Source organism: Giraffa tippelskirchi, chromosome 1 (assembly GCF_054371585.1).
Source record: "Giraffa tippelskirchi isolate mGirTip1 chromosome 1, T2T-mGirTip1v1.2.pri, whole genome shotgun sequence".
Taxonomy (NCBI): Eukaryota; Metazoa; Chordata; class Mammalia; order Artiodactyla; family Giraffidae; genus Giraffa; species Giraffa tippelskirchi.
In genome coordinates, this window is record NC_137275.1 from 76,511,554 (window position 1) to 76,526,550 (window position 14,997).

At 38.6% G+C, this 14,997-nt stretch overlaps 1 protein-coding gene across 5 annotated transcripts in view; it reads left to right on the forward strand.

The window, feature by feature from the left end:
* Positions 1-14,997, forward strand: part of CCSER1 (coiled-coil serine rich protein 1) — a 1,336,256-nt gene that overhangs the window by 314,266 nt on the left and 1,006,993 nt on the right. For all 5 annotated transcript variants that reach the window (XM_081594745.1, XM_081594754.1, XM_081594785.1 and 2 more), the window contains exon 5: positions 9,537-9,657. In XM_081594745.1, the coding sequence (XP_081450871.1) occupies positions 9,537-9,657 (121 nt within the window). The remainder of the gene's footprint in view (positions 1-9,536; positions 9,658-14,997) is intronic.

Genomic DNA, 14,997 nt, shown 5'->3' on the forward strand with positions numbered 1-14,997 from the left:
TTGTCAGTTTCTCATGTCTGAGTCATTCTTTTCATAGTAACTGATGTTTGCTGAAAACTTACCTTCTCTGGATGTAGTTCCAGCAGTTCTACATGTGACCTTCTCAGAATGCCCCGGTTTGTGACCCCAATCTTGGGGAAAAGGCTTTACCTATCCAGAAAGAAATAGGGGCTTTAATTTTTCAGTCAGCCTTCCTCTGACATTCCTAGTAACAGAAGCCTATAATGGAATTGTCTGCACTTCATGCAATACATTTACAACAGCAATTCTTTTCACAGAAGAGCAAATTTAGCACATAAATATGTAAGTTAGTGCCTCAAATAATTGTTTGCATCTTTGGAAACAGTAGTGAAAAATGTATTGGTTTTTTTTTTCAATTAATGGCAGCTGGAAACCTACTTGAATATGCAGTGCCTTGACACTAACTCATTCCTTTAAAGTTATATTATTAAATAATTAACTACTGTTCCATAAAATTGCCTTTTTAAAATTTTGAAGTTAACAAAATTTTCATAGATTTGAGAGCTAGCTTTATAAGGACATTAAATATTTTGAGTAATTAAAATTTGGGAATTCCTGTTTGTTTTCATTCTCTGCTCTCTCTTTAAGCCAGGTTTTCCCATCATAAGAGTTAAATCTGAATGATGAACTATTTATACTTGATGTGATTTGGAAAGTATAGAAATCATCCTTGCCTCAAGCTTGGGTTCCTACAACTTTGACAGGCCCTAAATGTGCCACTGTAATTCAGTCACTTAGATTAAAATCAAAAGCCCCTGGAAGTATGGAAATAGATGAATTTCAGGGAAATCTATGAAATTAATATTATCTGTTTATCTATTTTAGAATAATCAATTAGACTAGTCACAATGCCTTCTGAAAATGTGATTTTTGTAGGGAAGAGAAAGGAAGAAGGAGCAAGCCTTCAGAAAATGAGACTGTATTTAGTCTGGTTAAATTAGAAAAACAGTTTTCTTGAAGGAATTTTAAGAAGCTGTACTGACTTGAGGCCAATATCAGTATTTCACACATGTTCATCCACTCTGCTCTCAGGACTATATTTTAACATATGTTTAATTGTTCCTGTTTATAAAAGTAAGAAAAGATCATTATAGGAAATTTGGAAAACACTAAACACTATAAAGAGGAAAATGAAATCACCTCTCGAAGACCCCAAATTTTAGTTCCTATAGTAATTTTAAATGGTGTAGTATATAAGCAATTTTTCTCAATTATAAGAAAAGTGTGCCTTCTTGTTTCATAAACTTCAAAATAATTAGCATAATTAAATTATCTTACTCTAATTCTTTTTGTAAAGTTTGTCTACTTAATCTTACAAATATGAAAATGTATGAACAATTATGAACAACTATTTCATAAAGATTGTGTGTTGTTTTCTTCTTATAGCTCTAGCATGTTTAAAACCGTGTGCTCATTCTCATTTTTTTTTTCATTCCCTTATTTATTTTAATTGGAGCCTAATTACTTTACAATATTGTGGTGGTTTTTGCCATACATTCACATGAATCAGCCATGGGTGTACATGTGTTCCCCATCCTGACCCTCCCTCCCACCTCCCTCCCCATCCCATCCCTCAGGGTCATCCCAGTGCACCAACCCTGAGCACCCTGTCTCATGTATTGAACCTGGACTGGCGATCTGTTTCACATATGATAATATGCATGTTTCAATGCTATTCTCTCAAATCATCCCACCCTCACCTTCTCCCACAGAGTCCAAAAGTCTGTTCTTTTCATCTGTGTCTCTTTTGATGTCTTGCATATAGGATCATAGTCACCATCTTTCTAAATTCCATATATATGCATTAGTATACTGTATTGGTGTTTTTCTTTCTGACTTACTTCGCTCTGTATAATAGGCTCCAGTTTCATCCACCTCATTAAAACTAATTCAAATGTATTCTTTTTAATAGCTGAGTAATATTTCATTGTGTAAATGTGCCACAGCTTTCTTATCCATTCGTCTGCCGATGGACATCTAGGTTGCTTCCATGTCCTGGCTATTGTAAACAATACTGTGATGAACATTGGGGTACACATCTCTCTTTCGATTCTGGTTTCCTCAGTGTGTATGCCCAGCAGTGGGGCCAGCAGTGGGATTGCTGGGTCATATGGCAGTTCTTGACTTCCTAGTTTTGCATTCCAGTCCCCTATAATGAAAAGGACATCTTTTTGGGGTGTTAGTTCTAGAGGGTCTTGTAGGTCTTCATAGACCTGTTCAACTTCAGCTTCTTCAGCATTACTGGCCGGGGCATAGACTTGGATTACCATGATATTGAATGGTTTGCCTTGGATATGAATAGAGATCATTCTGTCGTTTTTGAGATTGCATCCAAGTACTGCATTTCAGACTCTTTTGTTGACTATGATGGCTACTCCATTTCTTCTAAGGGATTCCGTGCCTGCAATAGTAGATATAATGGTCATCTGAGTTAAATTCACCCATTCCAGTCCATCTTAGTTTGCTGATTCCTGGAATGTTGACGTTCACTCAGGTCATCTCCTGTTTGACCACTTCCGATTTGCCTTGATTCATGGACCTAACATTCCAGGTTCCTATGCAATATTGCTCTTTACAGCATCAAAACTTGCTTCTATCACCAGTTCCATCCACAACTTGGTGTTGTTTTTGTTTTGGCTCTATCCCTTCATTCTTTCTGGAGTTATTTCTCCACTGATCTCCAGTAGCATATTGGGCACCTACCGACCTGGTGAGTTTCTCTTTCAGTGTTCTTTTTGCCTTTTCATACTATTCATGGGGTTCTCAAGGCAAGAATACTAAAGGCAAAAAACACCTGGAGTAACGGCAAATTTGGCCTTGGAGTACAGAATGAATCAGGGCAAAGGCTTAATAGAGTTCTGCCAAGAGAACTCACAGGTCATAGCAAAAACCCAATTCCAACAACACAAGAGAAGACTACACATGGACATCACCAGATGGTTGACATCAAAATCAGATTGATTATACTCTTTATAGCCAAAGATGGAGAAACTCTATACAGTCAGCAAAAACAAGACTGGGAGCTGACTGTGGCTCAGATCATGAACTCCTTATTGCCAAATTCAGATTGACATTGAGGAAAGTGGAGAAAACCAGTAGACCATTAAGGTACGACCTAAATCAAATCCCTTATGAGTATACAGTGGAGTGAGAGATAGATTTAAGGGACTGTATCTGACAGAGTGCCTGATGAATTGTAGACGGAGGTTCGTGACATTGTACAGGAGACAGGAATCAACACCATCCCCAAGAAAAAGAAATGAAAAAAAGTAAAATGGTTGTCTGAGGAGGCCTTACAAATAGCTGTGAAAAGAAAGGAAGTGAAAAGCAAAGGAGAAAAGGAAAGATATACCCATTTGAATGCAGAGTTCCAAAGAATAGCAAGGAGAGATAAAATAGCCTTCCTCAGTGATCAGTGTGACGTAATCTAGGAAAACAATAGAATGGGAAAGACTAGAGATCTCTTCAAGAAAATTAGAGATAGCAAGGGAATATTTCGAGCAAAGATGGGCTCGATAAAGGACAGAAATGGTATGGACCTAACAGAAGCAGAAGATATTTAGAAGAGATGGTAAGAATGCACAGAAGGACTGTACAAAAAAGATCTCCATGACGCAGATAATCATGATGGTGTGATCCCTCACCTAGAGCCAGACATCCTGTAATGTGAAGTCAAGTGGGCCATAGGAAGCATCACTACGAACAAAGCTAGTGGAGGTGATGGAATATCAGTTGAGATATTTGAAATCCTGAAAGATGATGCTGTGAAAGTACTGCACTCAATATGCCAGCAAACTTGGAAAACTCAGCAGTGGCAACAGGGCTGGAAAAGGTCAGTTTTCATTCCAATCCCTAAGAAAGGCAATGCCAAAGAATATTCAAACTACTGCACAATTGCACTCATCTCACATGCTAGTAAAGTAATGCTTAAAATTCTCCAAGCCAGGCTTCAGCACATGAACCGTGAACTTCCAGATGTTCAAGCTGCTTTTAGAAAAGGCAGAGGAAACAGAGATCAAATTGCCAACATCTGCTGGATCATCAAAAAGCAAGAGAGTTCCAAAAAAACTTCTATTTCTGCTTTATTGACTATGCCAAAGCCTTTGACTGTGTGGATCACAATAAACTGTGGAAAATTCTGAAAGAGATGGGCATACCAGACCACCTGACCTGCCTCTTGAGAAATCTGTATGCAGGTCATAAAACAACAGTTAGAACTGGAGAGGAACAACAAACTGGTTCCAAATAGGAAAAGGAGTACGTCACGGCTGTATATTGTCACCCTACTTATTTAACTTAAACACAGAGTACATTATGAGAAACGCTGGTCTGGAGAAAGCACAAGCTGGAATCAAGATTGCCGAGAGAAATATCAGTAACCACAGATATGCAGATGACACCACCCTAATCACAGAAAGTGAAGAAGAACTAAAGAGCCTCTTGATGAAAGTGAAAGACGAGATTGAAAAAGTTGGCTTAAAGCTCAACATTCAGAAAACTAAGATCATGGCATCCGGTCCCATTACTTCATGGCAGATAGATGGGGAAACAGTGGAAACTGTGGTTGACTTTATTTTGGGGGGCTCCAAAATCACTGCAGATGGTGATTGCAGGCATGAAATTAAAAGACGCTTACTGCTTGGAAGGAAAGTTATGACCAACCTAGACATCATATTAAAAAGCAGAGACATTACTTTACCAACAAAGGTCCATCTAGTCAAGGCTATGGTTTTTCCAATAGTCATGTATGGATGTGAGAGTTGGACTATAAAGAAAGCTGAGCACTGAACAATTGATGCTTTTGAACTGTGGTGTTGGAGAAGACTGTTGAGAGTCCCTTGGGCTGCAAGGAGATCCCACCAGTCCATCCTAGAGGAGATCAGTCCTGGGTGTTCATTGGAAAGACTGATGTTGAAGCTGAAACTCCAATTCTCTGGCCACCTGATGCAAAGAGCTGACTCATTGGAAAAGACCCTGTTGCTGGGAATGATTGAGGGCAGGAGGAGAAGGGGACGACAGATGATGAGATGGTTGGATGGCATCACCAACTCAACAGACATTGTATAAGAAAAGAGGCAAGAATATACAATGGAGAAAAGACAATATCTTAACAAGTGGTGCTGGGAAAACTGGTCAACCACTTGTAAAAGAATGAAACTAGAACACTTTCTAACATCATACACAAAAATAAACTCAAAGTGGATTAAAGATCTAAATGTAAGACTAGAAACTATAAAACTCCTAGAGGAAAACACAGCAAAACACTCTCTGGCGTAAATCACAGCAGGATCCTCTATGTCGCACCTCCCAAAGTAATGGAATAAAAGCAAAAGTAAACAAGTGAGACCTAATTAAACTTAAAAGCTTTTGCACAACAAAGGAAACTATAAGCAAGGTGAAAAGACAGCTTTCAGAATGGGAGAAAATAATAGCAAATGAAGCAACTGACAAAGAATTAATCTCAAAAATAGACAAGCAACTCCTACAGCTCAATTCTAGAAAAAAGAAGCGACCCCATAAAAAAAATGGGCCAAAGAACTAAACAAACATTTCTCCAAAGGAGACATACAGGTGGCTAACAAACACATGAATAGATGTTCAACGTCACTCATTATCAGAGAAATGCAAATCAAAACCACAATGAGGTACTATCTCACGCTGGTCAGAATGGCTGCTTCAAAAGTTCTACAAACAGTAAATGCTGGAGAGGGTGTGGAGAAAAAGGAACCCATTGCCGGTCTTTTTAAAATTTCCTGGGGTAGCAAGTTTATGATCTTTTCTTGAAAAGCAGATGTTTAAAACCCAATGACTTTGCAGGTCGTTTTCAAACTTGAAATTTCCTTTTAATCTGTATCATGCAGGTTTTTTTTAATACCAAATGCAGTGTTTTCTGATTTAGTTAGTAATATGCCTATGATTCTTCAAAAGTAATCTATGCATTCATGGCATGGTATGATAATAATATCCAACAGTTCCTGTGATAAACAAATTACTATACAGAATACTTCATGTCATGGCCACTGTGATATAAGGTTATGATAAATGTGGATCATGATTTGGAAGAATAACATTTGCTATATCAGAATATAGTGCTCACATGGATATCCACTACTCTTTTGACACTCAGAAATACTTCCTCTTCTCAGTGACTTGTTGCTAAGATTTCTTTTTTTTTTTTTCTGTTCTGCCTCAGAAAGAAAGACATCCTTGGAATAGTTTTTGTTCTGAAAAATCTGTTCTTCCCTTTAATTATCCCATTCACTTTTCTTGAACTTATAAATTCTCTATTACCTATTGCCTAACTTTTATTTATTACACTAATTCTTGTACCTTGTGAATGAAATTTAAAGATATTAAAACCCGAGTAAAATTTAATTTCAGCTAAATATAAAAACTCAGTCATTTACATGGAGCTCCCAACTGTTCATCTTTAGACAGGTCCATTGTCACTTTCATCATGTAACATTTCATAGGACTTGTTTTATTATTGACTTATTCCTTTTTGTAGCTTCAATACCTTTGAGTTTAATGTCCATTATTTCAACCATTACATCTTAAAAATTAAGTATGGATGCTCATGTGATTTTGAGTAAACAAATATTCTCTCATTTTGAAAAAACAATCTTGCTTACTTAGAGCATTTTCCCTGCTTATTCTCTCTCTCTCTCTCTTCCTTTCTTAATAACTTAGCTTTATTTTTCCCTCATAGTGTGCTTAGTCACTCACTCTGTCGTGTCTGACTCTTTGTGACCCTATGGACTGTAGCCCATCAGGGTCCTCTGTCCATGGGGATTCTACAGGCAAGAATACTGGAGGAGGTTGCCATGCCCTCCTCCAGGGGATCTTCTCCACCCAGGGAAAGAAGCCACGTCTCCCACATTGCAGGCAAATTCTTTACTGTCTGAGCCACCAGGAAAGCCCTTCCCTCATAGTTCTGTTAAGTTCAGTTGCTCAGTTGTGTCCAACTCTTTGTGACCTCATGGACTGCAGCACGCCAGGCCTCCCTGTCCATCACCAACTCCTGGAGCTTACTCAAACTCATGTCCATTGAGTCAGTGATGCCATCCAACCATCTCATCCTCTGGCATCCTGTTCTCCTCCCACCTTCAATCTTTCCCAGCATCAGGGTCTTTTCAAATGAGTCAGTTCTTCGCATCAGGTGGCCAGAGTATTGGAGTTTCAGCTTCAGTGTCAGTCCTTCCAATGAATATTAAGGACTGATTTCCTTTAGGATGGGCTGGTTGGATCTCCTTTTAGTCCAAGGGACTCTCAAGAGTCTTCTCCAACACCACAGTTCAAAGCATCAATTCTTCAGCGCTCAGCTTTCCTTATTGTCCAACTCTCACATCCATACATGACTACTGTAAAAATCATAGCTTTGACTAGATAGACCTTTGTTGGCAAAGTAATGTCTCTGCTTTTTAATATGCTGTCTAGGTTGGTCATAACTTTTCTTCCAAGAAGCAAGCGTCTTTTAATTTCATGGCTGCAGCCACCATCTGCAGTTATTTTGGAGCTCCCCAAAATTAAGTCTGACACTGTTTCCACTGTTTCCCCATCTGTTTGCCATGAAGTGATGGGACTGGATGCCTTGATCTTAGTTTTCTGAGTGTTTAGTTTCAAGCCAACCTTTTCACTCTCCTCTTTCACTTTCATCAAGAGGCTCTTTAGTTCCTCTTCACTTTCTGCCATAAGGGTGCTCTCATATGCAAATCTGAGGTTATTGATATTTCTCTCCGCAATCTTGATTCCAGCTTGTGCTTCATCCAGTCTAGCATTTCTCGTAATATACTCTGCATGTAAGTTAAATAAGCAGGGTGACAATATACAGCCTCGACATACTCCTTTCCTGATTTGGATCCTGTCTGTTATTTCATATCCAGTTCTAACTGTTGCTTCTTGACCTGCATACACATTTCTCAAAGGCATGCCAGGTGGTCTGGTATTCCCATCTCTTGGTATTCCCTCATAGAAATATAGGTAAATGTTTTCATCTGGTCAGAAGTTTATTGCCCTAATACTTGAGAGATATCTCTAGAAGTAATTAAGACTTTATTAAAACTTGGGAGAAGAGAGAACATTTCTTTCTTGCCCACAGGAAAATGCTACCATTAAGCATATTTCTTGGAATATACCAGTTATTTTACTAAGTATTTGTTGAATAAGTGAATGTTATCTCAGAGGAATGAATCAGTAATTTTCATCCTTAGTCTGTTTCATTACCAGCAGTGTTTAAGGAAACAGTGAAAATTAAAATATAATATAGTTTTATTCTCCCAGCTGTGATTAATTTATTTGTTTCAGACTCAAAGCTCATGCCAAGAATAAGTAGAGAAAATTAAGTTAAAAATTATTTTGATGGTATTGGAGAGATGATGATGAAACCTGGGCTCCTCCTCTTGGACACATAATGGGCAGAAATCTTTGCCACACAAGAGTGCTTCAAATTCAGCTCTGCTTTTCGCGGTCATCTATTTTATATCTTAGACTCCAGTGCTAAGCAGATTAATAATTCACCAGACACTTTTAGGGTAAAATTGAAGAACATTGGGATCATTTCTTACATCTCTTTTTCTTTGAGATCATGGCCCTACACTATTTGGCTGACTTGCATGCTCTTATTGTATTTTTGTCCTCTCTTTCACTAATATGTGCTATCTTTAGTATTTTCTTCTTTCTACATCATTGTCCCAGTCATGGTTCTTGAAATGAGTACTTAGATCAGTGATTATTGGTCATTCATTTATAATCAACTCAAATATCATTTCCACTACTATCAGTTTTTATTTCTTTGCTGCACTTTCATTTCTATTGACAAATGACTTCCTTAGAGTATCCATTTTTTATAAAATGTCACATGGGTTTATTACTGGGAGAGAAGGAGCAATGCACCTATACACTTAGACCTCTGTGCTTAACCTGAGTATCAGCCTGCATATCCATGACAGGCTTTGAAAGAAGCAGTGTGTGTGTCACTGATCATGATTAGCATCTCTTATTTGTGTAGTAATTTGTGGAGATTGGGCTTCCCTTGTGGCTCAGCTGGTAAAGAATCTGCCTGCAATGCAGGAGACCTGGGTTCGATTCCTGGGTTGGGAAGATCCCCTGGAGAAGGAGAAGTCTACCCACTCCAGTATTTTGGCCTGGGGAAGTCGATGGACTGTATAGTCTGTGGGCTCACTAAGAGTCAGTCATGACTGAGAGACATTCACTCACTCACTCACTCACTCACTTGTGGAGATTAACTGTGTTTAATTTGTACACTTTTTATTCTTCAATGAAAAGCTTTTTTAAGTGGAAGGATTATAAAGTGTAGGCAACACGTTTTCCACTGTGTGGCTTAAGGAAAGAAAAGAAAAAGTACTAAGGTCAGTGGAAAGACAGACTAGAAAATGATAATTAAAGATAATTTAATGATAATGTTTTAGTTGAATTACCTCATTTGACTGAAATTTAAAAAGAGAATAGTTAAGAAATAATTATGACATTTATAATTATTATTTCTAATAAAACAGTTTGCCGGGAGGATTCATACCATTCTGTGGTTTCATGTGCTGCTGTAGTTCTCACTCCTATGGAACCCACCATAGAGATGAAGAAAAGAGAAGAACTCAAATTTCGTGAACCTTCGAAACAGTAAGTTGTTCATTTGGTTTTTCAAGTTTTGTAAACTTTATTAGATAATTAGGTAACTGATCAAAGTTAGATCACTCAGAAATTGTGATTTATAATGAATGTATTAATACTAATATATTGAGAGAACAGAAATAAATTTTGCATGTTTAAAAAAAACACGATTTATCCTGTAATGCCTCAGTGAATAACTTCTGTCTTCTGAGGTTGTGTGTTTGAACTATATACCATTCAGGTTTCAGTTTTATACCTTATCTCGGTGATGTGAGTAAGTAGACTGAACCACTTTATTTTCTTAATACTATGATTATGTATGTACTGTTCTTGGAACCCTTATTTTATAGTTGTAGGCTTCAATGGTGAAAATATGAAAAATTTTAAATATAAATTTCTTGGGCTTAAACAGGTTTGTAGTTTATAAGTAATTTATTTTTAACTTTACACTGATTAAACTTTCCATATTTTTCCGTTTAAACAGATCAAGCTTCACTTAAATTTAAATTTGATCTTTTATTGAATAAATAACATTTTTTCTTTAATGGCCAAAAAGAATTAAATCCATAGTAGCAAATATAAGATACATGAAGTTGAAGTATCTAATAAACTAGGTTTATTTTTAGTTATGTATTAAGTAAGTTAAAAGGGAAAACCAACTGATTTTCTAGTGGAAGTGTTGCCATGCTTGCTTTAAAGTCTTAGGTTGGAGACTAGGGGATGCATGTTGTTGCCAAGGCTTGCTGGCTACAGAAGGAGTTACCCTGGAGTACCTGCTGTTTTCTTCTATTCAGTTCAGTTCAGTTGCTGAGTCATGTCCGACTCTTTGAGACTCCATGAACCACAGCACACCAGGCCTCCCTGTCCATCACCAACTACTGGAGTCCACCCAAACCCATGTCCATCGAGTCGATGATGCCATCCAGCCGTCTCATCCTCTGCCGTCCCCTTCTCCTCCTGCCCTCAATCTTTCCCAGCATCAGGGTCTTTTCCAATGAGTCAGCTCTTGGCATCAGGTGGCCAAAGTTTTGGAGTTTCAGCTTCAACATCAGTCCTTCCTGTGAACTTCCAGGACTGATCTCCTTTAGAATGGACTGGTTGGATCTCCTTGCAGTTCAAGGGACTCGCAAGAGTCTTCTCCAACACCACAGTTCAAAAGCGTCAATTCTTCGGCGCTCAGCTTTCTTTATAGTCCAACTCTCACATCCATACGTGACCACTGGAAAAACCATAGCCTTGACTAGACGGACCTTTGTTGGCAAAGTAATGTCTCTGCTTTTTAATATGCTGTCTAGTTTGGTCATAACTTTCCTTCCAAGCAGTAAGCGTCTTTTAATTTCATGGCTGCACTCACCATCTGCAGTGCCCAGAAAAATAAAGTCAGCCACTGTTTCCACTGTTTCCCCATCTATTTCCCATGAAGTGATGGGACCGGATGCCATGATCTTAGTTTTCTGAATGTTGAGCTTTAAGCCAACTTTTTCACTCTCCTCTTTCGCTTTCATCTGTTAGATTAACTTTTTTATACTTGTTTGTTTCTTGATGTCTTTGTTCTGGATATGTTCCTGAAGACCAAGTTACTTGGAATATGATAGTGTCAGATACTCTGTGAAATTAATTAAAAAATCTCTTAATGTTATATGCAGTAATGTTGAATTCAAGTGGAGCAATGTTTATATTTGTTGGCATGAAAATAGTGTTAATATTCTCATTGGAAAGGAAAGAAATACTAATCAATTCAGAAAGAATGATTGTAATTCAGTTTTAATATAATCTAAAAGTGAAAACAGTTTAACTGATGTTAATATAGTCTAATTTTTAGGTTCAAAAAGCCTTTTTTTTTGTCTAATAGGAAGAAAGTTACATCTCACATATGCCAATTGAATTGTATTAGAAAACTCAAATGCATTTCTTGCAATGTATATATGAGTTTATATATTTGTAGATTAGATTTTAAAGTCCTTAATTATCTTTCAGTGACTTTATTCAAAACTGGTGAATCATATTATTTGCTGACATAAAATACATTTTTCCATTCTTAGCTACTTCATAAATATTCATTCTTCTTTATTCTGAGGTCTGTATTGAAGTAGACAGCACTTATTACCTGGCTGTTTCTGTTACCCTACATTCACTCTGATACTCCTCTGTGTTCTCTGAATCTACTTTCTTTTTTAAACACTCTCCCTTAACAGGATTATTCATTTCTTTTTAAAGGTTTTGTTTTTGTTTTTCTGTGTCAGAGAGATATTAGTTAAAAACTTTTGTACATAGTAGGTGGAAATTTGAGACATTTTACTTTACACCCTTTGTCTTGTTTTCTACATCTGTTATTGGCATGATATCACCATCTTTACAGGGTCATTTTGAGTGTTATGTGAAGTGATATTGTTAAAGGATCTGAAATCTAAAAATCCACAAAAGTGTTAGTTATGTTTCCCTTTTCATAGCTTCCAACTATCAACATTATTGATCTTATGATTTACGGATACATACTCTTCTCCTGAATCTCAAGAACGACAGAATGATCTGTGTTCGTTTCCGAGGCAAACCATTCAATATCACGGTAATCCAAGTCTATGCCCCGACCAGTAACACCAAAGAAGCTGAAGTTGAACGGTTCTATGAAGACCTACAAGACCTTCTAGAACTAACACCCCAAAAAGATGTCCTTTTCATTATAGGGGACTGGAATGCAAAAGTAGGAAGTCAAGAAACACCTGGCGTAACAGGCAAGTTTGGCCTTGGAGTACAGAATGAAGCAGGGCAAAGGCTAATAGAGTTTTGCCACGAGAATGCACTGGTCATAGCAAACACCCTATTCCAACAACACAAGAGAAGACTCTACACGTGGACATCACCAGATGGTCAACACCGAAATCAGATTGATTATATTCTTTGCAGCCAAAGATGGAGAAGCTCTATACAGTCAGCAAAAACAAGACCAGGAGCAGACTGTGGCTCAGATCATGAACTGCTTATTGCCAAATTCAGACTTAAATTGAAGAAAGTAGGGAAAACCACTAGACCATTCAGGTATGACCTAGATCAAATCCCTTATGAGTATACAGTGGAAGTGAGAAATAGATTTAAGGGACTAGACCTGATAGACAGAGTGCCTGATGAACTATGGACAGAGGTTCGTGACATTGTACAGGAGACAGGGATCAAGAAAATCCCCATGGAAAAGAAATGCCAAAAAGCAATATGGCTGTTTGAGGAGGCCTTACAGATAGCTGGGAAGAGAAGAGAAGCGAAAAGCAAAGGAGAAAAGGAAAGATATTCTCATCTGAATGCAGAGTTCCAAAGAATAGCAAGGAGAGATAAGAAAGCCTTCCTCAGTGATCAGTGCAAACAAATAGAGGAAAACAACAGATTGGGAAAGACTAGAGACCTCTTCAAGAAAATTAGAGATACCAAAGGAACATTTCATGCAAAGATGGGCACGATAAAGGACAGAAATGGTATGGACCTAACAGAAGCAGAAGATATTAAGAAGAGGTGGCAAGAATACACAGAAGAACTGTACAAAAAAGATCTTCACGACCCAGATAATCACGATGGTGTGATCACTCACCTAGAGCCAGACATCCTGGAATGTGAAGTCAAGTGGGCCTTAGAAAGCATCACTACGAACAAAGCTAGTGGAGGTGATGGAATTCCAGTTGAGCTATTTCAAATCCTCAAAGGTGATGCTGTGAAAGTGCTGCACTCGATATGCCAGCAAATTTGGAAAACTCAGCAGTGGCCACAGGACTGGAAAAGGTCAGTTTTCGTTCCAATCCCAAAGAAAGGCAATGCCAAAGAATGCTCAAACTACTGCACAATTGCACTCATCTCACGTGCTAGTAAAGTAATGCTCAAAATTCTCCAAGCCAGGCTTCAGCAATACGTGAACCGTGAACTTCTAGATGTTCAAGCTGGTTTTAGAAAAGGCAGAGGAACCAGAGATCAAATTGCCAATATCCGCTGGATCATTGAAAAAGCAAGAGAGTTCCAGAAAAACATCTATTTCTGCTTTATTGACTATGCCAAAGCCTTTGATTGTGTGGATCACAATAAACTGTGGAAAATTCTGAAAGAGATGGGAATACCAGACCATCTGACCTGTCTCTTGAGAAACCTGTATGCAGGTCAGGAAGCAACAGTTAGAACTGGACATGGAACAACAGACTGGTTCCAAATAGGAAAAGGAGTACGTCAAGGCTGTATATTGTCACCCTGCTTATTTAACTTCTATGCAGAGTACATCATGAGAAACGCTGGGCTGGAAGAAACACAAGCTGGAATCAAGATTGCCGGGAGAAATATCAATAACCTCAGATATGCGGATGACACCACCCTTATGGCAGAGAGTGAAGAAGAACTAAAGAGCCTCTTGATGAAGGTGAAGGAGGAGAGTGAAAAAGTTGGCTTAAAGCTCAACGTTCAGAAAACTAAGATCATGGCATCTGGTCCCATCACTCCATGGGAAATAGATGGGGAAACAGTGGAAACAGTGTCAGACTTTACTTTTTTGGGCTCCAGGATCACTGCTGATGGTGACTGCAGCCATGAAATTAAAAGACGCTTACTCCTTGGAAGGAAGGTTATGGCCAACCTAGATAGCATGTTTAAAAGCAGAGACATTACTTTGCCAACAAAAGTCCATCTAGTCAAGGCTATGGTTTTTCCAGTGGTCATGTATGGATGTGAGAGTTGGACGGTGAAGAAAGCTGAGCGCCGCAGAATTGATGCTTTTGAGCTGTGGTGTTGGAGAAGACTCTTGAGAGTCCCTTGGACTGCAAGGAGATCCAATCAATCCATCCTAAAAGAGATCAATCCTGGGTGTTCATTGGAAGGTCTGATGTTGAAGCTGAAGCTCCAATACTTTGGCCACCTCATGTGAAGGGTTGACTCATTGGAAAAGACCCTAATGCTGGGTAGGATTGGGGGCGGGAGGAGAAGGGGACGACAGAGGATGAGATGGTTGGATGGTATCACCGACTCGATGAACATGGGTTTGGGTAGACTCCGGGAATTGGTGATGGACAGAGAGGCCTGGCGTGCTGCAATTCATGGGGTCGCAGAGAGTCGGACACGACTGAGCAACTGAACTGAACTGAACTGACTCTTCTTCTGAACAGTCTTCCTAATGCAGTCTAATGTATCGAGTTTTTGACTGGGCTTGTCTAACTAGGTGTCCTACCAGAATCTTATACTAAGTTTGTTTGAACCAAATTAATGACTCCTCTACCCCCCTCAAAGGCTTCCCAGGTGGCGCTAGTGGTGAAGAACCCACCTGCCAGTGCAGGAGATATAAGAGAGGAAGGTTTGATCCCTGGGTTGGGAAGATCCCCTGGAGATGGA